Source organism: Canis lupus, chromosome 4, assembly GCF_048164855.1.
Source record: "Canis lupus baileyi chromosome 4, mCanLup2.hap1, whole genome shotgun sequence".
Taxonomy (NCBI): domain Eukaryota; kingdom Metazoa; phylum Chordata; class Mammalia; order Carnivora; family Canidae; genus Canis; species Canis lupus.
In genome coordinates, this window is record NC_132841.1 from 13,093,250 (window position 1) to 13,113,427 (window position 20,178).

Consider the following 20,178-nt stretch of genomic DNA (forward strand, 5'->3'; position numbering starts at 1 on the left):
GTATGGAAGGGTATAAAGTGAAAAGTGAATCTGCCTCCCACGGCTCAGAATAAACCTCTGAGAATACTATGGACATTTTCTTCTATTGGTAAGTATAGGCTTGCCTCATTTTTGATAATGCTGAATAGCATTTTATTATGTATTATTATGTATTATAATATTATTAAACAGGTTTCCTACTGGTACATATTTAGGTTCGTTCCAGTTTTTAAAAAATGTTCATACTAATTCTGCTGATGAACTTCTCACATACTGTTTTTGTATTCCCCTCTAATACATCTATGATGTAAATTCCTAGAAGCAGAATTGTTAAGTAAAAAGTTACATGAATTCTAACTTAGACAGTTACTGCTAAATGTTCTGCAAAAAGGGTTGCAACCAATGATCAACTTTACCAACAGTGTAGGAAAGTTCCAATTTCTTCTACTCTTCAAATTATTTTCCTCATCCCCTTGGTGAAAGACTGGATCTCATTTTTTTTTTTTTTGGATCTCATTTTTGAACTGATTAATAAATTAATATTTCTTTGACTATGAGTGAGGATGTGATATTTTCATACATTTATGGTCATTTGTATTTCTTTTTGTGTGAACTGCCTCTTCATTTATTTAGTGGTTTCCCCAAAAGGCACGATCTCAAAGCAGGGTGAGGTTATATGCAATTCCTCTATTGCGATCTTTCTTTGCCATTTGGAAAACATGTCAGAATATAAGAGAAGCAGTATTATGACAGGAATAATCCTGCATCTGTTTTCATTGTTTTGTTAAGAATAGAGAATATTTAAATGTTGATCTTTTAATATTATCAATAGATTTCTAGTGATATACTTCACAAGGAACACAATCTTCCACTAAGTTTAGTTTAAAAAATAAACTGTATTACTTAAAACAGCCCCGATGATTTAAGTAAGTTTTTATTTTAAAATAACTCCTCTGAGATTCAAGGATACAAAATTTTCTTCACTACCATGTTTACCTAACACTTAAAAACATATAATAGCTTTGCTGAAAAGTGTGCATTAAATCTAGTTAACTTAAGAAATACATAAATTCAGTGATTATAATTATAGAAACTTGTATTTAGAAAAAACAGATTTCAAACTTATCTTACTACAAACATATTTCAAAGAATTGGTTGCTTTTGAGGCAAAATTATAAGAAACAGAAAAATGTTCTAAAACAAATATGTAGATATTAAACAAATAGCTCAATTATAAGGTAGAGCCAGGCATTTAAGAGCCGAAAGGGTATCTATGCAATGGAAGATTCTTTAAAGATTGATAACAGACTTTCTAATGTATTTCATAAACATTGAAGAATCCTCACATTTGTATATGACTAACTAAAACTCTAGTGGGACAGATTCTCCATGTTACAAGTCCAGACTTACAAAATGCCCTGTAAACATGTAAACTCACCCACAGAAAGAGCCAGCATATCTTACCTCTGTGGCTAGGCTCTGGCTTGCACCATTGTCAAGAAGAAACTTGACAACTTCCAGGTGGTTTTCCTGGGCTGCCATATACAATGGCGTGAAACCATTCTGCAAAAGAAGAAGTAAAACGTTTGTCTGTGGCTTTCTTATAGGGCCATTGTAGTTTTCCACTTTACTGATATGATATGTTCCAGAAAATGTTCATGCATAATAATTTTAATAATGCTTTAATATAGATATTCATATTTATTAGAGAGCCTAAGCATGACAGATTAAGAATAGTGTAATTCAAAATTAGAGTTCATAATTTATAACTTGAGTGCAGTTCATAGTTAATAGTGTATAATTCACACCAACAGATACACTTTAGATAAATAAGTACATTTGTTTAATCATCAGCCTCTTATTGAGTGCCTACCATGAGTAAAGGATTTTCTTAGATGATATAAGGATAGGAAGAAAAACACATTTGGTCATTTTCCCAATGAGTTTTTTTCCCACTCAAAGATTATCTCTTTTATTTATTTTCTTTATTTTTTTTAATTTATTTTTTATTGGTGTTCAATTTACTAACATACAGAATAACACCCAGTGCCCGTCACCCATTCACTCCCACCCCCCGCCCTCCTCCCCTTCTACCATCCCTAGTTCATTTCCCAGAGTTAGCAGTCTTTACGTTCTGTCTCCCTTTCTGATATTTCCCACACATTTCTTCTCCCTTCCCTTATATTCCCTTTCACTATTATTTATATTCCCCAAATGAATGAGAACATATAATGTTTGTCCTTCTCCGACTGACTTACTTCACTCAGCATAATACCCTCCAGTTCCATCCACGTTGAAGCAAATGGTGGGTATTTGTCATTTCTAATAGCTGAGTAAGATTATCTCTTTTAAATAAAAGGTCCAATACTTTCACATAAAATTAAGCGTCTAAAATAATTCCCAATTTGGAAGGATTTGTATTAATTTCAAATAGCTTCAAACTTGCCACAGGTGAGGCAACTTGAAACAAAGGAAAGAACACCAGTATGCAAAAGGATATATACTTCAATTTCAAAACAAAATTCAATTAATAGTTTATTTTTTGTAAGTTTCCTGCCTTGCATTCTTTTTTGCAAAGACATGGATTTTCATGTTCAGAATACACACACGCACACACACATTCATACATGTACATATACATGTGCACACATCCTCTATGTGTGTATATTTATGTTTGTCTGAAATGTGGCCAACTGCCAAAGAACCTGGATTCAAGTACATGAATGTATACACTGCATCTTAAGCTTTTTATTAAAATACGTTGTATATGCATGGTTGCCCTCTAGAATGGTTGCCCTCTAGAATAATTTATTTCACATCTATGAAATATTTTCATATGCTGTCAGTGTAATATTTTAAAATCTTATTGCAAAAAAATAAAAATAAAAAAAATAAAATCTTATTGCAAAATGTATGCATCGAAACAGATATTTTTCAAACTATAACAAATTTTCTTTGAATACATTTTTCAGAATACAGTTCTATTTAACTGAATATTTAAAAATGTTTATTGTGTACATTATGCAATTGCAAAGAATAAAAGTAATATATTCTAAATAAAATATACCAAATATTATTCAACCTTTTGTGATTCAAAAGGTTTAGGTCATCATTATAAATATCACTTACTATATGATTACCTTACTTATCTATAATTCAGCCTCTGGTGACATCACTTTTTTGGCTTTTAGCTGAGAATTTAAAAGTAAGTTAAAAAGATTCTTGTGCTGATAAAAGTGATGTCATGTAACAAACCTACCATAGTGTATATACTTTATTCATCAGAGAGTTCCTCTATTCTACTTACTCTATTTTACACATAGTTGTAACAAGCTAGGTTATCTAGTTGCCAAGCTCAAAATTAGAGACACAAATTTAGAGGCAGTAGAATATGACACAGCATTCGAGCTTCCTTCCTTTAAATTATCTAGCTACTAACATCATTGTTACTCCGTTCTATCATGAATGGTTTTATCAACATTAAATACGAAACATAGAAAACCTGCAACACAATGTGTGTGTACACATGTGTGTGTGCCCGTTCGTGTGTATGTGCCTGGTGTGTTTCATCTTTATCACTCTTCCCAGAGCTATGAGGGAAACTGAAAGGTAGTTTAGGATTACCTTTATGTTGCTATTTTTTTGTTATCCTAATTTGACTAAAATGAAAGAGCATTTTATCATTGGTTGAGTTAAATATCCTTTAAAACCCAAAACAAAAGAAAAAAAAAACTATTGAAAATATTAAGAAAGAAGAGAAAGATAAAAACCAAGGTGGATTTTTGTGATAGCTCTGTGAACTACTGGGTATTTGTCTTTCTTCTTCAGCTGAAATTTCTAGATGGAAGGTTCAGATTTTAGGAGTAAAGTTCTTAAGAAAAATTTTGAAAAGAGATCTTATTCTCTCAACTTCAGGGCAGAGTTTTGCTGTAGTTCAAGATTACATAAGGAGCACTGGTCTACCTACAAATATGTGGCTTCTGGCCCAATGTATGCAGGCTGTTCTTAAATTTATCTTCCAGATCCAAACATTTCATGACCCAGGAAGATAATCTAAAGCCATGTACTGATGTTTAAAGGATACTGTTCTTACAGACCTGGAGCTTTCAAATTATTCCACATGCCCTTTCCACAACAGTAAGGAGTAAACTGTGTGGAACTGCAATTACTCAAAAATATTATGTAGGTAAGGATCACAGCAAGACTGAGCCCTGTAATTAATTGTTTTCCACAATTACTACTACTACTACTACTACTACTACTTTTCTTCTTCCTCTTCCTCTTCCTCCTCCTCCTCTTCCTCTTCCTCCTCTTCTTCTTCTTCGTCTTCCTCTCCTTCTCCTTCTCCTTTTTGAGTGCTTCCCATTCTATTGCATTACTTGAATGCTGGCCATTTTCCGAATGGTCACATTCTTTCAAATATTTTCATTTTTATGCGCTTTTATTAATATATAATTCACATACCATAAAACTCACCTATCTAAAGTATACAATTTAGTGGGTATTAGTATGTTCATAAACTTGGGCAACCATTCCCACTATCTAATTCCAGAACATTTCATCACTGCAAAAAGGAACTCGATACCATTGGTATTCACTCCCATTCATCCTTCCCCAGCCCCCTCTGGCAACCACTCATCTGCCTTCTCTCTATGGATTTGCCTGTTCTGAACATTTCATACAAATGGACAAATGGAATCACACAATATAATTGATATATATTGAATGGTCTCATTTTACTTCTGCTGTTCATAGTGATAAAATGTTTTTGGTGTTTTCCTCCATAATGGAAATTTCCACCTTATTGGGAGTGTTTGAGTGCTTGTGTGGCTTGTGTGTTTATTTTGTTTTGCTTTAGTTTTGGTTACCAAGCATCTGTTTCCCCTTCTGGCAATATCACTCCTATTTTCTTTGGGGGACCTACCTATTCCCTGAAATGTGGGTAGTACTTGTCTTGTCTTTGAGACAAATTAGCCTGCCCTTTTTCAACTACAGGCCAGGCATGTGTGCAGAACATCTTCTGTTTGCTCTTCCAGGGCTACTCTCTATCTTTCTCAATTCTGCTTTCTGCCAAATCCCTGCCTCTCCACCTTCAAATGATCTGGAGAGACCACATTGAAGGGCAACTTTACCACTTAGCTTCTGGTTACTCTTACCCCGACTATCTAATTTCCAAAGCTTTCCAAAAATCGTCTTTCACTCCCTAATCTATGTGTTCTCCATGTAATTACAATAAATTTTCTTTTTCACTCAAGTTAGTTTCTATTGTTTTAATCCCAATAACACCAATTAATACAAATCTCACCTATCAAGAAACGATCAACAGGGACATGAGAACACATGTGCACTATTTAGTTATGTTTCTAGGGAGTAATTATAAGCATTCTTTGGAAAGACTGAATTAAAATATTACTATTACTCTCTGGTACAAAGAAGCTTAAGGCACAAATAATTCAATGTGTTGTCACTGGACAACCTATAGCTGAAATTATTTTTTGTAAAATAGTACCTGGATTAGAAGAATGGTCAGATTTCAGAAAGAATGTTATTTTTCTAAGAAAAAAAAAAGTACACCACTGCTTTTTTATTTTTTTAATTAATTTCCTAACTTAGGAAATTTCCAAAACAAAGAGCTGGCCAAAATGGAACATATGGGTGACCAATTTACATTTTTTCCCCCTCTATCAACAATGGACTCAATTTTCAAAAGGCAGAACTGCTCAAGATTGAGAAAGTATGTTCTTTGATACCTGATTTTTTTTTTTTTCCATTATCTTCAACACTTTCTGCTCGGGACATTTATTGTGGTGCAATCGAAAGCATGAGAATATGCAGACCTACAGTTTTATAGATCAGACTGAAGCATGCTGTCCAATATCCACCAAAATAAAGTCCTTCTATTATTCCATTTAAGTAAGGGCTTACATTTCATCCATGAACTTTTCTTATCCATCCTATGTTCCTACAGTCAGCCTGTGTACATCATGAAATACTCCTCTGAATTATGAGGAGCAAGTAAGGGCAAGGTGGTAGATTTGGCAAGGGCACTGATTTATGTGATTATACTGATTTTTGTGAACATTGGTTAGATTACAGGTGTGTTATAAGGTCAAGGTCAGGGAGACTCTATCATATCTATTTTCTGACTTCATCAAGACCTGACCTCCCCACCATAGAAAACATTTAAAAATACAGAAAGACCAAGGAGGCACGGGTTTAATCAAAGGATCTTGTTCTTTCTGAAAAGGATCCACAGAAACCCAGTATCAGAAGTTACCTGTTTCACCCCTGGGTGGAGATGGGTGGGGACTGGGCAGATGGGGGTCAAGAATGGGAGGAAGACCTTCATTTTGTCTTTCCATGCATTTTTATGGTAGAACCATGTGAATATATTCAGAACTTAAATAAATACGATATAAAAATTTAAGAAAACAACCCCCAAAGGTCTCCTCTTTGTTAATACTGCTATGAAAATTTGTCCACTTAAAATAGTTTGATAGTTATGGTAAAATATTATCTAAAACATATTTTGCTTCTTTATAAACACAGTTTGTGCCTTATATGACAGAATAAAGACAGAGAAGGAGAAAAGACCGAGGTATGTCGTTCGATGTGGCACTTTGAGATTTTCCAATTGCAAACACTAGTAATCCTTGTTGCTGTATTTAGTACAAAGTATGAAGGACTTAATCATGGCAGAGTTCTTTATAATCACAATTTAATTATCCAACCCAATTTCTTTCTCAGTGTAGGCCTAAATCATTTCTGGAATGTTAAGTAATATAAGAAAGAGTTAACTAACTTATTAAGACATAAGATCAAGGCAATGACAAAAATTAATTTAAAGTAATATCTAAAAATTCTTAGCTTACAGACCTTCAGTTTACAAGATCAGAACTTGATATTATCCAATTTAGTTTTTATTTTCAATAGAAGGAGAATTTTTTTATATAAGGAAGGTGAAGGATTCTCTTCACACTATTTCTTGTTGGCTATTAAATATTACCTACTTGATAAAAATGTCATTTATTTAGGGATGCTGTCTTTCTTGAATATTTATATTCCTGTGATGTTTTATGTGCTGACACCTAAATGGAATTTAATCTATTCCATGGCATTATTGCTTGTTGTTCTTTGTAAGAGTTCCTATTGAAAACCTACTACTAGGAATTATCATGGAAACCCCATTCTGCTGCGTGGCCATCTTATTACTTATTCTGTCCACAAAATGATGCAGTTCAGAAGGCCCATGGGGGCAGGTGTCCAGATAAAGAGGGCATGCTCCACTGCGAACTATGGGGCAGGGCTTGCCAAATACAGCTGCAAGGGGCAGGGAATTCCACAGCCATATTTTTCTCCATCACTTCCTCATCACCAGGGAATGTGTCTAAATTGAAATCAAATCTGGTCAGGATTTGATTTCAATTGCAGAATCTCTCTGACACTGTCAAAGAGGTTTAAAACTATGGCTGCTCTAAACATCAGTCAGGAATGTGTGAAATGTTTAAAAAAAGGAGGTTTTATTTCTTCTCCCTTGGGGGGATAAAGGAAATGAAAATAGGTTAAAGAGTTCTTCCACTCTCTCAGAGCTTAACACTAGTTATTTTCCAGTATAAAGTTATAGGGACATTTGAAAAAATGTTTTAAAAGCCTGATCCTTTGCTTATGGTCAGTTGGTCAGTATCCCTTTCAAAGTACTATACCTGTCAATGTTCCATCTTATAGCCTTTCCTTCTGGAAAAGCATTATAACTCCAAGTAAATCCTCCTAGGAAATCAGCATAAGTGGCACAGACCATATATTAAAGGTCCAAACACAAGGAAGTAGAAAAGAATCAGACCAGATACACTAGAGATCACACTTTTGGAAGTGCTGTGCATTTGCCTCTCCATGACACTGATATTTAACAGCATCAGAGCCAAGCTGCTATGGCTGGAGTAGCCATGGAGGAATCATTGCAATTCTGTGGACCCATAAAATATAGGAGACCCCTGTTATCCACAGATAATCAGTACTGAAGATGGCTGAGGATATCGGGTACACTTAAAATGGAAACCAAAAAAAGCCATAGTAGGGCAGCCCGGGTGGCTCAGCGGTTTAGCGCCACGTTCAGCCCAGGGCGTGATTTTGGAGACCCAGGATCGAATCCCATGTCGGGCTCCCTGCATGGAGCCTGCTTCTCCCTCTGCCTGTGTCTCTGCCTCTCTCTCTGTATTTCTCATGAAAAAATAAAATCTTAAAAAAAAAAAAGCCATAGTAAATAACGAAAAAAATTAGATTGAGACTCTATTCCAAAAGACAAAACTAGAAACTGTAAAACCAAGTTTATGAGTTAACAAAACATTGGTTATAACCGAAAATCATGTTCTCACAATGAACAAAGACTAAACCAAATAGTATTTCTGTGGAAGAAAAACATAATTTTTTCCAGAAAATTATATGATGGCTTGATGTCCTTCATTTTTTTTTCACAGCATAAGTAAGAAAATAACCTTTTTGCAAATGTATTTGCAAACCAAAGGCCTCACCTAATTTTTCTTGGTTATTTAATCATTTGATTTTCAAATTGTTTCTCACTTGAAACACTTAATCAGAAAATCATCCTAATTCTTCACACATTGCTAGAAAACCACAACCCACAGCATACTTGTACACCCAGGGTTCTCCAACCCCATCTCCTTAACTTCAAGTGATCCTGTGTCTTTTGCAAAACCTGCAGTTTTGTTCTGTAATCAATTTATCCAGTACCTGCCCACCTGGGGTGCAGACTGACAAACAGGAGCAGATGAAAGCATTCAGCTAGAAGGAATGTTTGAGCAAGGACCAGTTTTAAAAATGGTCAGGTTATTAGTGGATACTTATGTGTTATGATGATGTTTTCTTTCCAATACAACCTCATTTCTGTGGGGACTGAAATAATAAAAGATTCAGATTATGAGGGCCTATTTTAAAACCCATTTTAAAGTAAATTCTTTTCTTTTCTTTTCTTTTATTTATTTTATTTTTTAAAGTAAATTCTTTTAGACTATAAGTCTACCAAGCGATAATCTATTGGTGCTCTATTTATTTATTTATTTAAAGATTTTATTTATTTATTCATGAGAGAGAGAGAAACAGAGAGAGAGAGAGAGAGAGAGAGAGAGAGAAAAGCAGGCTCCATACAGGGAGCCCAATGTGGGACTCGATCTCGGGACTCCAGGATCATGCCCTGGGTGGAAGGCAGGCACTCAACCGCTGAGCCACCCAGGCATCCCTATTGGTGTTCTTTTTAGAACTTCATGCAAGACTCAGAGAACACAGGAGGTCCTCCTGGATGAATAATTAGCATATATGCAAAACAAAGAATCTGGAAATTTTAGTTTGGGGAATTTTAAAGTTTATTCTATTTTTTTTCTTTTTCTTTTAATCTGTTTCAGGGAACAACAATGAGGCCTTAGTAATGGAACAGAAATTAAGCAGTGTTTTCCCTTTTTCAACCTGATAAAGCACTGAAACATTATGATCTTTTAAGAGCATTTGCTCATTTATAGGCATTTTCATTTCCTTTATAAGTTAATAGGTACTGAGAGTAGACCTGAGTTAGCATCATAAAAGAGTAAAAGACTTTGCATTACAGCTATTCCATAAACATTTGTGTCTAGAACTACCAGTGATCCAGTTTCATAGACAGGTGACTTAAAAAATCTCTCTCACATATAAAAGGACATATAAACCAAGTAAGGACTTGACCCAAAGAACATTTATAAATTATAACAACATTTATTTGCAACAGAATTGTAGGTTTACCTGAGATTGTGCATTGACATTGGCTCCATTTGTAACCAAGACCTTTACTACCTCTGCTTGCCCGGCCAAAGATGCTATATGCAAGGCTGTGTTTCCTTTCTGTAAAATGAAAAGATATGTCAACTCACCCTCTTTATTTCTTTTTCAACATTTTATAAAATATGGAATCCTTCTATATTTATAAGTTTCCGAAAGAGAACATGGCTGACAAGTATCTCATGAGAAGCTTGCCTTGATTCTTATTGAGGGCTGAAACCTCATTGAATTGGTCAAGTGACATAAAAAGCATTAAATGTGGGATACTGACCTTTGTAGCTGCATCCACATTGGCTTCTCTCTGTAGTAGTTCAGAAACAACTTCCACATGGCCTTCTTTGGAAGCAAGATGAAGAGCGTTCAACCCGTTCTGATTAAGAGTGAAGAGAAAGCTTTACTCAGCAGGTGGAGAATAAAGCAGCGAACAGTCTACTCAGAACTCTGAAGATCATATCCTACCAACAATCACTTGTATGTGTGCAGTGTAGAAACTTGAATTAGGAATAAAGGTACTTGAAAATTAGGTGGGTTGTTCTGGTATCATTATATTATTTACTAAATTCTAGGGATTATTAAAGGATGCCTACCTACATTTCCGAATGCTCCTTTAACAAAGCAGAGTCGTTTGAAAATCTGAGCTGATGATACAAAAAAAATAAAAATAAAATAAAAAAAAAACACACAAAAAACCTCTAGCAAAAAAGAGAGAGTCTTAGTAATAACCAGTGAAAGATTCAAGGAGTTTATAGTCCAGATTTTTAAAATTTTAAGTAAAAATTTAAATGGCAACAATAACTACAACTAACCTGATTGCAAATATTGATGTCAACCCCATTTTTTATGTAGTCAAGAGCCTTTTCCAGGTGTCCAGCTCGAGCTGCTCTTAAGTAACTTGCATTGGCATCAGACTAAAATAAAAAAAAGAAAGATATTTTGATGAAAAATTAAACTTATATACATTAGAACTATTCAGCTTATACTTCAAACTAAAAAGAAAGATATTTTAAATGGAACTATTATATTTCTAACATGAAAATACCATCAAAGGTCTTTGTAAAGTCATCAGGAAAAGGACAAATTCTTGAAAAGTGAGTTTGAAGTATACAAAGTTACCATGATGTCATAACTCATCCTGAACTGAAAGAGAAAATGTCCCCTATGATATAGGTACCTTGAATCAACATACAATTCCCGGAGAATAAAGAGAAATCCCATAACTTTCTGGTGGTCTCATTATGAAAATCTCACTATTCTATTTGTCAGAAACTTAACATCTATTCCATAGTTAACTATTATAACCAGTTTTTCAACTCATAGCTTCACAAGTATATTTAATGTTGTTATACTAGTTTAACAGAATTTGGAAGATGTTCTCTTGGATTTTTCTACAGCACATAGCTACCAGTTGGAACATAGAATGCATTTGAAAAGCATCTAGAAAGGTCTACACAGATTGTGAAGCATACTTTCCACAGGTTTTCGAGCAAGCTACAGCCACTACCTGAGAAAACTCTATTAGGAGCATCAGCAAGAGCAAATAAATGAACACATACAAATTTAAAAACAACAAAAACCAAATCTGTAATTCATTCACCAAGAGCTTACAACTCTGTCTTTCGGCTAAACTTTAGTATCTATGATGGTGGAGGTCCAACCATCTACTAGGGAAATCTTTAACAGAAAGAAGACAGTGAGAGAAAAGACTTCAAAGTTAGATGGGCACAATTTGTAAAGGAGTCCTGCTCCTTGGAGAACAACACAGAAGCAGGTATTCCTGAAAGGGGAGCCAAAAACATTTCCTCCACTGGCTATCACTGCTATCATACTAAGTATGGCTTAAATAAGAGAGGAAATTATCTTCTTTTACCCATTTGGTGAAAACCTTCAAAGCCCCTGTTCACAGGCTGGAAAGCCTTCCTAAACCTCCTGGGCAGCGATCAATTGCTCAGTGCTCCCAAAGCGTTAAATTCATCGAGCCCTCTTGGTATTTCTCACACAGCCTTATGGGTTTGGCTATACCTGTCCTTCTTTCCCCCTAAACTGTAAGCCACTTAAGAACAAGCAGAAGCAGATCAAGGGGCAGGCAGCTGGGAAGTAGACAAGGTGCCAATCTTTGAGGAATGCTAATTCATCCCTGGAAATGTAATTGAGCTGAAGGAAATCCCATCTCTCAGAAGGATCTTTGGTTCCCCTGTGGGTCAATTTAGTTAAGATTTTACTTGTTCAGGTCCTCGAAGGAGAGACCACCGTTTCTATGATGTCAACCCTTCTCACTGATAGCAGTACACCTCTCGATGAAGGAGTATCCTTTTTTCTTTGAATCAGGCCTTTCTAATCTCAATACTACTGGCATTTTTTAAAAAGGACTTTATTTTATTTTAGACAATCTCTACATCCAACGTGGGGCTCAAACTCACAACCCAGAGATCAACAGTGACATGCTCCACCAACTGAGCCAGCCAGGCACCCCTACTAGTATTTTGATCCAGATAATTCTTTGATGGGGAGATGGTCCTGTTTGGTGTCGATGTTTGCTAGCATCCCTGGCCTTCACCAGCTATCCCCTATTTGTGACTACTAAAAATGTATCCTGAATTGCCAAATTTCCGTTGGCAGCAGAGGAGGGAGGGATTTCCCCTGCTGAGAACCACTGCTTCAAATAAAGAGCAAACCAATTTATTTACAGATTGTAGGCGTCATTAGGCTTAAATCTTTGGTCTGCCTGAGTTACCACACGCCTTGACCTACCACAAGTGAGTGACTATATGTATAACATTCTTTTTTGTTTGTTTGTTTCCCCTGCAATTAGAAGCATCCTGGCACAGAGCAGATGCCTACAGATGTTTTGTGAATGAATGAATCAATCAATAAGCAAATTGTATGGAAGTAACTGTATTAATTAAAATATTGCCTGCAACAATACAGGAAGTTTGCTTTGCAACAATAGCAGCTATTTAAATGGAGAACCTACTAGATAGAATACCAAGCTGACTGCCAGAGATGATAAACGAAGCCATTGAGTTGGGTATCTGGGAACACATGCAGCTATTGCTAAAATAAAATTGGGATTTGAGTCAAGCATGCAAATCATTTAATCACAGCAGAGGGCTAAGTAAGAAGAGGACAAGAGATACAGCTTCAAATAAGACAAAGGACAAACCAAAGTTTCCAGGAATTTCAAGAAAAATAAAATACTATTTTAAGGAGGCTTGCTACTTTGAGATGGTTGGTTTGTCGTTTTGTTTTTGTTCTTGTTTTTGTTTTTTCGTTTTTGGTCTGGTTTAAAGTTCAGTTACAAATTAGCTATGCAAGGATGGCTCATTGTACCGTAAAACATCATCTTTTTGTGCCTGCTCGATGACTTATCAGTGAATTCGCCCAGAAGGGCTCTGATGCCGATCTGGGAACAAATGACATCAGTTTGCCGGGATATTTCAACTTCCAGAGATAACAATGGTGAGTAAAGCATCCCCCATTCTGACTCGCAGTGCATAAAAACAGCTGCTAAACAGTTCAAAAAGAGGTATCATGATTCAAGGAAAGCCTCGTCATTATTCTACATCTGAAAAGTCTGGCAATTCATACCATCGATTTTCCTCTCAGAATTTTTCCACCAGACTCTCTAAAGTAGATCAAAACACAAACAATAAAAACCAAATTTTCTCATTCAGTGGTTCTTGACCTATTTGGAGTCAGGTTATTTTGAGATTAACAAAAGTTATGAATAAGTTCTTTTCCTTCAACAATGGCACATGTATGAAATGCACACGCCAAATCTGCATTTACACACATATATCTGCCACTAATTTCATGTGGTTCAGTACTGCCAAGCCTACTTTTGGATTCATGTTTAAGAACACCTACTCCAATGATAAAGGGTTTTTTGGCGGATACCTTCATAATATCTGTTCCACCCCGTGACCCTGGCAACAGATAATTCTGAGGTAGCTAATTTATTATCTGAGAACTTTAAGAACAGGAGAAAAAACAAAATATTTTTCTTCACTTTCCTCAGCCCTCTGTTACATACAGACATCCTTAACACACTAATACATAACAATCAGCCACTTTATACTCTAAGGAAAATGTATGGGGGGAAAGAGGAAGGAAAATACAAAGTGAAAGCAAGGGGAAGAAAATGACATTTGCCTTGAAGAATGACAATTTAGGAGGTGAAGTTATTCATGCCTACAGAAAAAGAATCTAAGAAGATCCTCCTTTTATTCTCAGCCACTGCAAGAACACAGCTACCTCTTCCTTCCACAAATATTTGTTGGATACCGACGGTGCGCTGGTTGTGCCAACACCTGGCTGCAGGGCAGTGAAAGAAACAGAACGGCACAAATGAAGACTTACTTGCTCTCACCTCACTCTTAAACTTTCCAGAATCATGTTGCTTAAGCGGCAGGGTAAATAATGGATTCTTCACTATTTTTTTTTTCTTCAAATTCTATCTATAGTATGTATACAGTGCCATTTCTTTAATGCTAAAAAATATAAGATTTTGTATTTGGCTCAATATCAATGCATATTGCAATTCTTAGCTGTCATTTCATTAGAAACATAGGAGTTACTCTTAACCAAGGCTACAGCCTGTTTTTTAACTTAAACGTTCTATCAAAGCAATGCCTCTTAAAGCCAGTTGTAGACACAGCACTATGGAAGGAAATCAGGTCTCACGAGAAGCTGAGCTCTGCCACATGGAAAGTCCTACAGAGGAGGTCACTGCCTAAGGAGTCTGTTGGCACAAAATGATTATAAGCAGATTGGTCTGCATTTTTTTCCCCTAGATGATCAAAATCTGAAGGAAGAATCTAGAAAATGATAATATCTTTCATCACCCTTTCATGTCTTGTCTACTTAATCATTTTACTAGACAGGAAAGAAATATGAACCATGTATGCTTTTCAAGGAAATAACTTCAAGGATAGAGTCAAGCATTATTAGGAATTCATATAATAACTCAGCATTTCCACTGACACTGGAATATTGATATTATTAATCAGAAAGCAGTGATTAAAATGAATAAGCATTTCCCAAGTGCCAATCTCAGTAATCAACTAATACTCCATACCTCTATGTACTAGACACTATTATAAGTGTCTTACAATAACTTCATTATATTAGTCACTTAATGTGGTACTAATTCCATGTGTCCTCATGTTAACGTAGTCCTTATAATATTTCCATGAAGAAGTATAGTGAGTTGAATAGTGTCTTCCCAAAAATTCATGTCCACTTGGAACCTCAGAACATGACATTATTTGGACATAGGATATTTGCAGATATAATTAGCTAAGATGACTGGATTAAAATGGGCCCTAAATACAATGACTGGTGTCTTTGGAAAAAGAAAAGATACATAAATATCAAGTCATGATGTTATACACCTCAAACTAATATAATGTTATATGACAACTATATCTCAAAAAAAAAAAAAAAAAAAAAAAAGAGAGATTGGAGTTAAGTTGACACAAGATAATGCCATGAGCCACTGGAAGCCGGAAGACGCAAGGAAGAATAATCCACTAGAGACTTTGTAGGGAGTATGGCTCTGTGGACACCTTGGTTTTGGACTTCTGGTCTCCAAAACTATGATGAATAAGTTCCTATGGTTGTTAGTCACCAAGTCTGTGGTGGTTGGTTTTGGTGGCCCTAGGCGACTAACACAAGTAAGTACTATTATTAGCTCCATTTTATAGATGAGGAAAGTGACCTATAGAAAGGATGCATGACTTTCCCAAAGACACACAGCTTATGAATGGCAGAAATACAAACTCAGACAAATTGACTCCAGAGTCAGTTAATCAACTATTTTAAGAAAGTGCTTGGGGTGCCTAGATGGCTCAGTTGGTTGGATGTTTGACTATTGATTTTGGCTCAGGTCACGATCTCAGGGTCATAAGATGGAGACACACATTGCACTCTGCACTGAGTCTGGAGCCTGCTTAAGATTTTCTCTCTCTCTCTCTCTGCCCTCCCTCCACCCCTCACTCAAGTGCATACCTGCATACTCTCTCTCTCTCTCAAAAAAAGGAGGCTTAATAAATGGGGCAGCCTGGGTCAGCAGTTTAGTGCTGCTTTCAGCCCAGGGCATGATCTTGGAGACCCAGGATCGAGTCCCGCATCCATCTCCCTGCATGGAGCCTGCTTCTTCCTCTGCCTGTGTCTCTGCCTTTCTCTCTCTCTTTCTCTGTGTCTCTCCTGAATAAATAAATAAAATCTTAAAAAAAAAATAAATGTCTGCCCCATAGTTTATGCTTGGCAATTCTTGGTTCATTCATTCATCTTCCATCCATCCATCAGTCCAGCCAACCACTAAATTAACTATGTAAGTACTTTCAGGTATAACAAACATTACTAAGAATATATAATGCATCTGTCACTGCAACTAGGTACTAATTTGAGACATGTGATCTTCTTATTTTGATTTAAAGGTCCCAAGACTTCCTAGCCACTCAGGTATACAACTTCTGTGTGAATCTTTTAATTGTGGTATAATTGACATATAATATTAGTTTCACATTGCATATTGTATATATTTGTGTATATTGTAAAGTGATTACCACAATATTTGTCACCATACATAGCTACAAATTGCGTATGTGAGAGATCTGAATTTTTGGTTACTTGCTTCTTCTTTATTCTTTCCCTCAAACTCTCTTCCAGAAAATTATGTGTATGTTTCCTATCAAATATTCTGTCTCTAGGGGCCTTTTTAGTTTTGTTTTTTTTTAAGATTTTATTTATTTATTCATGAGAGACACACACACACACACACACAGAGACAGAGAGAGAGAGAGAGGCAGAGACACAGGCAGAGGGAGAAGCAGGCTCCATACAGGCAGCCCGATGTGGGACTCAATCCCGGGTCTCCAGGATCACGCCCTGGACCAAAGGCAGGCGCTAAACTGCTGAGTCACCGGGCTGCCCTGTCTTTTTAGTTTTTATCTTCCCTTCAAAAAGTACTTATCAGGGCACCTAGCTTAGTTGGTTAAGCATCTGACTCTTGTTTTCAGTTTAGTTCATGATCTCAGGGTTGTGAGATGGAGACCTGAGCGGGGTCCATGCTCAGCAGGTAGTCTGCTTGAGATTTTCTCCCTCCCTCGGCCCCTCCCACTGCTCGCTCTATTTCTCTCTCTAAAAATAGATTTTTTTTTAAAAAAGTGCTTATCATAATGTATCTCATACATACAAAAGAATGCAGGAAACAGAAATGAACAGTTTAAAGAAAAATCCTGAAAGAAATGCCGGCATGCCCAGTAAGCTCAAGAATGAAAGTTACAAGTAGCTCCATAGACTTCCAATGAGCCCTTCCTTGACCAGCTCTCCAAAAGCATCATCTGTTCTAGTTAATTATTCTTATATCTTTCTTCATAGTTTTAATATCAATGTAAACCTCTCTAACCTAAATATTACAGAGTTGACTGTCTTTGCACTTTCTATAAGAGAAATCATACATTATGGATACTTCGGTCTACATGCTTCCTTTGTCTACTGTTGTATTTCTTAGATTCATCCACACTGACATGTGTAACTGTAGTCGATTTATCATGGTGGCTGCAGAAGATTTCATTATGTGATTGTAACACAATCTATTTATCCACTGTGGAGTTGATGAATGTTTGAGTTGTTTCCAGTTTGGGTCCACTATGAACAGTGCTGCCATGAACATTCTGGCACTAGTCCCGGTGCACACAGGCACCTAGTATCATAAATGCTGTGTCACTTGGTATGTGCTAATTCAACTTTGCTAGTTAATGGTAAATTGTCTTTCAAAGTGATTATACCAATTTATACTTTCTGTGGTTTGTGATTATTGATCATGATTTCATATTCCTTAGAAATTAATCTTTGGGAATTCTTTTAGGCCTGGATTAATGGTGCCATATTCCAAAGAAGAATTTAAGATTGCTACTTCCAGTTGCCTAGAGGCAGTATCAACCCAAGATTATTTTTAAAATAAACACTTGCCTTCAGGGTTTTTTTGTTTTTGTTTTAAAAGACTACACAGATAAATTTAGATCTCAAACTGGTATGGATATGAGGGATTCCTTGTGGTTACACATTCTCAGAGAAGATTTTTTTTTTTCTTCCTTCCAGTTGGTGACAAATTGAGACAGGCAAGTTTTGCTACACTTTACGTGTGATAGGTTTACTTCCCGTCAATCTTTATATTGGGAGCTGCACCCTTTGGGGCCCAGTTTATTAGAGGATCTCTTATGACACTGTCTACTTTGGGGATGTTCTAGGCTTTGCCTCCTGTGCCCTGTTTCTGCAGACAAGTAAAACTGGTTTTTGTTTTCATGTCATTTTTACCTCCATAGAACCTTTACTTTTGTGCCAGTTTACAGTACACTTCAAAGGACTTACTTTTCTTATTACCCTAACATCATAGCTTTTCTTGCAGCCGGATATACGCTTAATCCTCCCCCCCACCAATTCCTCCTGCTCTAATTGCCCAGTTCAGGTCCATAGCCATGTATTTAGGCCCAGATCATTCTAAAAAACCTCTAAGAGGTTGTAGTTAGTACAACTAACTAGTTGAATATTCCAGTGTCACTGAACACTGCCTAGGGGCTTACCAAGGAACCACTGGGGGTTCTGAGAAAATCATGACAAACAGCTGCAATTTAGTGAACTCCTACTATGGGTCAGAGACTTCACTAAGCACCTTATGTATATTATTTTTATACATGTATTGTTAGTTTTTATTTCTTAAAAATTCAGTCAAGACAGGAATCTTCATTACAAATGCAAAAAAACTGAGTTTCATAAAAGGTAAGTGACTTGTCCAAGGTCACAGAGCCAGTAAGTAAACAGCAAGGATGGAGAGCCATAGCTGCTTGATAAAAGCCCAGGCTGCTTCCTCTTATACTAGTGGTCCTGTGCAGCCCTGGTGGCCAAAAATACTGAGATCAAGAGTAGGCTGAGCAAGCAGATTTCCTTATGCCAATTTGCAGTTTCACCCCAAGGAGATACACTGTTATCTGCTTTATATGTTGATGTTTGATGGCATGCTTCATTTGTATAAATGTTCTGCTTTTAAACCACAGTAGTTGATTGCTATGGGATGGCCTCCAAGGCCTTAACTTTAAGACCTGACCCAAACAAACACTTCCAGCCTGAACTAAAAACATGAGTACTTATCTTGAAGACAAACTGGACAGCTTTTTATTCTTCAAACACTTATTATTTCTAGACAGGACCCATAATTTCCTGGCACTGTGACATCACCCAGTATATCTTTTTGCCAGTAATGCTGACAACCAGCCCTTGCTCCCTCTCCCCCAACAACAGATTCAGCAACTAAACCCTAGGCACAGCTCAAATGTCACTTCACCTCTGCAATTTCCCTCCATAAACATTAGATATGACTCCCCAGTCTTGACTCCTAGAGTACTTGGTCTATTCTGCTCAGGTGCCAGGTGTCCATCAAGATGAGATGTAATCTCTTTTAGGGCAATCCTTGTCTTGTTCATGGCTGAGTTCTATATAACAGAATCCCAGTAGTGCTGAATGAAGAAATGCTGATCCCTTGGATGGTCTAATGCTCCAGAAGCAAAAACCCACACCAAATTAATTGGGAACCAAAAAGTCTGCTATTTCTTGCTGTCTCTCCATTTCACCAAAGAAAGGTTAAGAGTCTAGTGACAGACTTAGGGGTTCTTCGACACTTGAAGAGAAGATAAAGGGGGTAGTTCCCAGTGGGTTTGAGATTACCTTGGTCTCTGATCTGTAGAGTAGATGACAGACTTCATGTATCTGTGAGAATGAATTTGCGGCAATCTATGGAAAATGCCCTACATATTGTAAGTGTCCATTTTTAGTTATGGTACCATGTTATTAGATATCTGATCACTTAAATGCCTTCTGATTCATTAAAGTACAACAAACTGTAGGTCTCACGTACGTGAACTTTCTGTCAGTTACTACTAAATCAAATACCTTATTCCACAGGTGATGCCAGCAAGCATCACAAAATCAGGTGCTTTGCCCAAGGTGAACTAGGGAACCAGGCCAGACAATTGCTACCTACATTTCAGGAAATAGGTAGGTCCCCTCAAGAAAATAAGAGCGATATTGCCAGAAGGGGAAACAGATGTTTGGTGACCCAAACTAAAGCAAAACAAAATAAACACACAAGCCACACATACCACCAATAAGATGGAAATTTCCATCATGGAGGAAAAAAACAAAAACACCAAAAACATTTTATCACTATGAACAGCAAAAGTAAAATGAGACCATTCTGGATCCCTGAGTAGCTCAGCACTTAAGCGCCTGTCTTCGGCCCAGGGTCCAGGTCCTGGAGACCCAGGATCAAATCCCACGTCGGGCTCCCTGCATGAAGTCTGCTTCTCCCTCTGCCTGTGT

At 36.6% G+C, this 20,178-nt stretch overlaps 1 protein-coding gene across 14 annotated transcripts in view; it reads right to left on the minus strand.

Moving 5' to 3' along the window:
- The window catches only part of ANK3 (ankyrin 3), a 662,261-nt gene that overhangs the window by 210,109 nt on the left and 431,974 nt on the right, over window positions 1-20,178 (minus strand). For all 14 annotated transcript variants that reach the window (XM_072823184.1, XM_072823191.1, XM_072823187.1 and 11 more), the window contains 4 exons: window positions 10,608-10,709; window positions 10,073-10,171; window positions 9,766-9,864; window positions 1,444-1,542 (listed from right to left, as the gene is read on the minus strand). In XM_072823184.1, coding sequence (XP_072679285.1) covers window positions 1,444-1,542; window positions 9,766-9,864; window positions 10,073-10,171; window positions 10,608-10,709 — 399 coding nt within the window. The remainder of the gene's footprint in view (window positions 1-1,443; window positions 1,543-9,765; window positions 9,865-10,072; window positions 10,172-10,607; window positions 10,710-20,178) is intronic.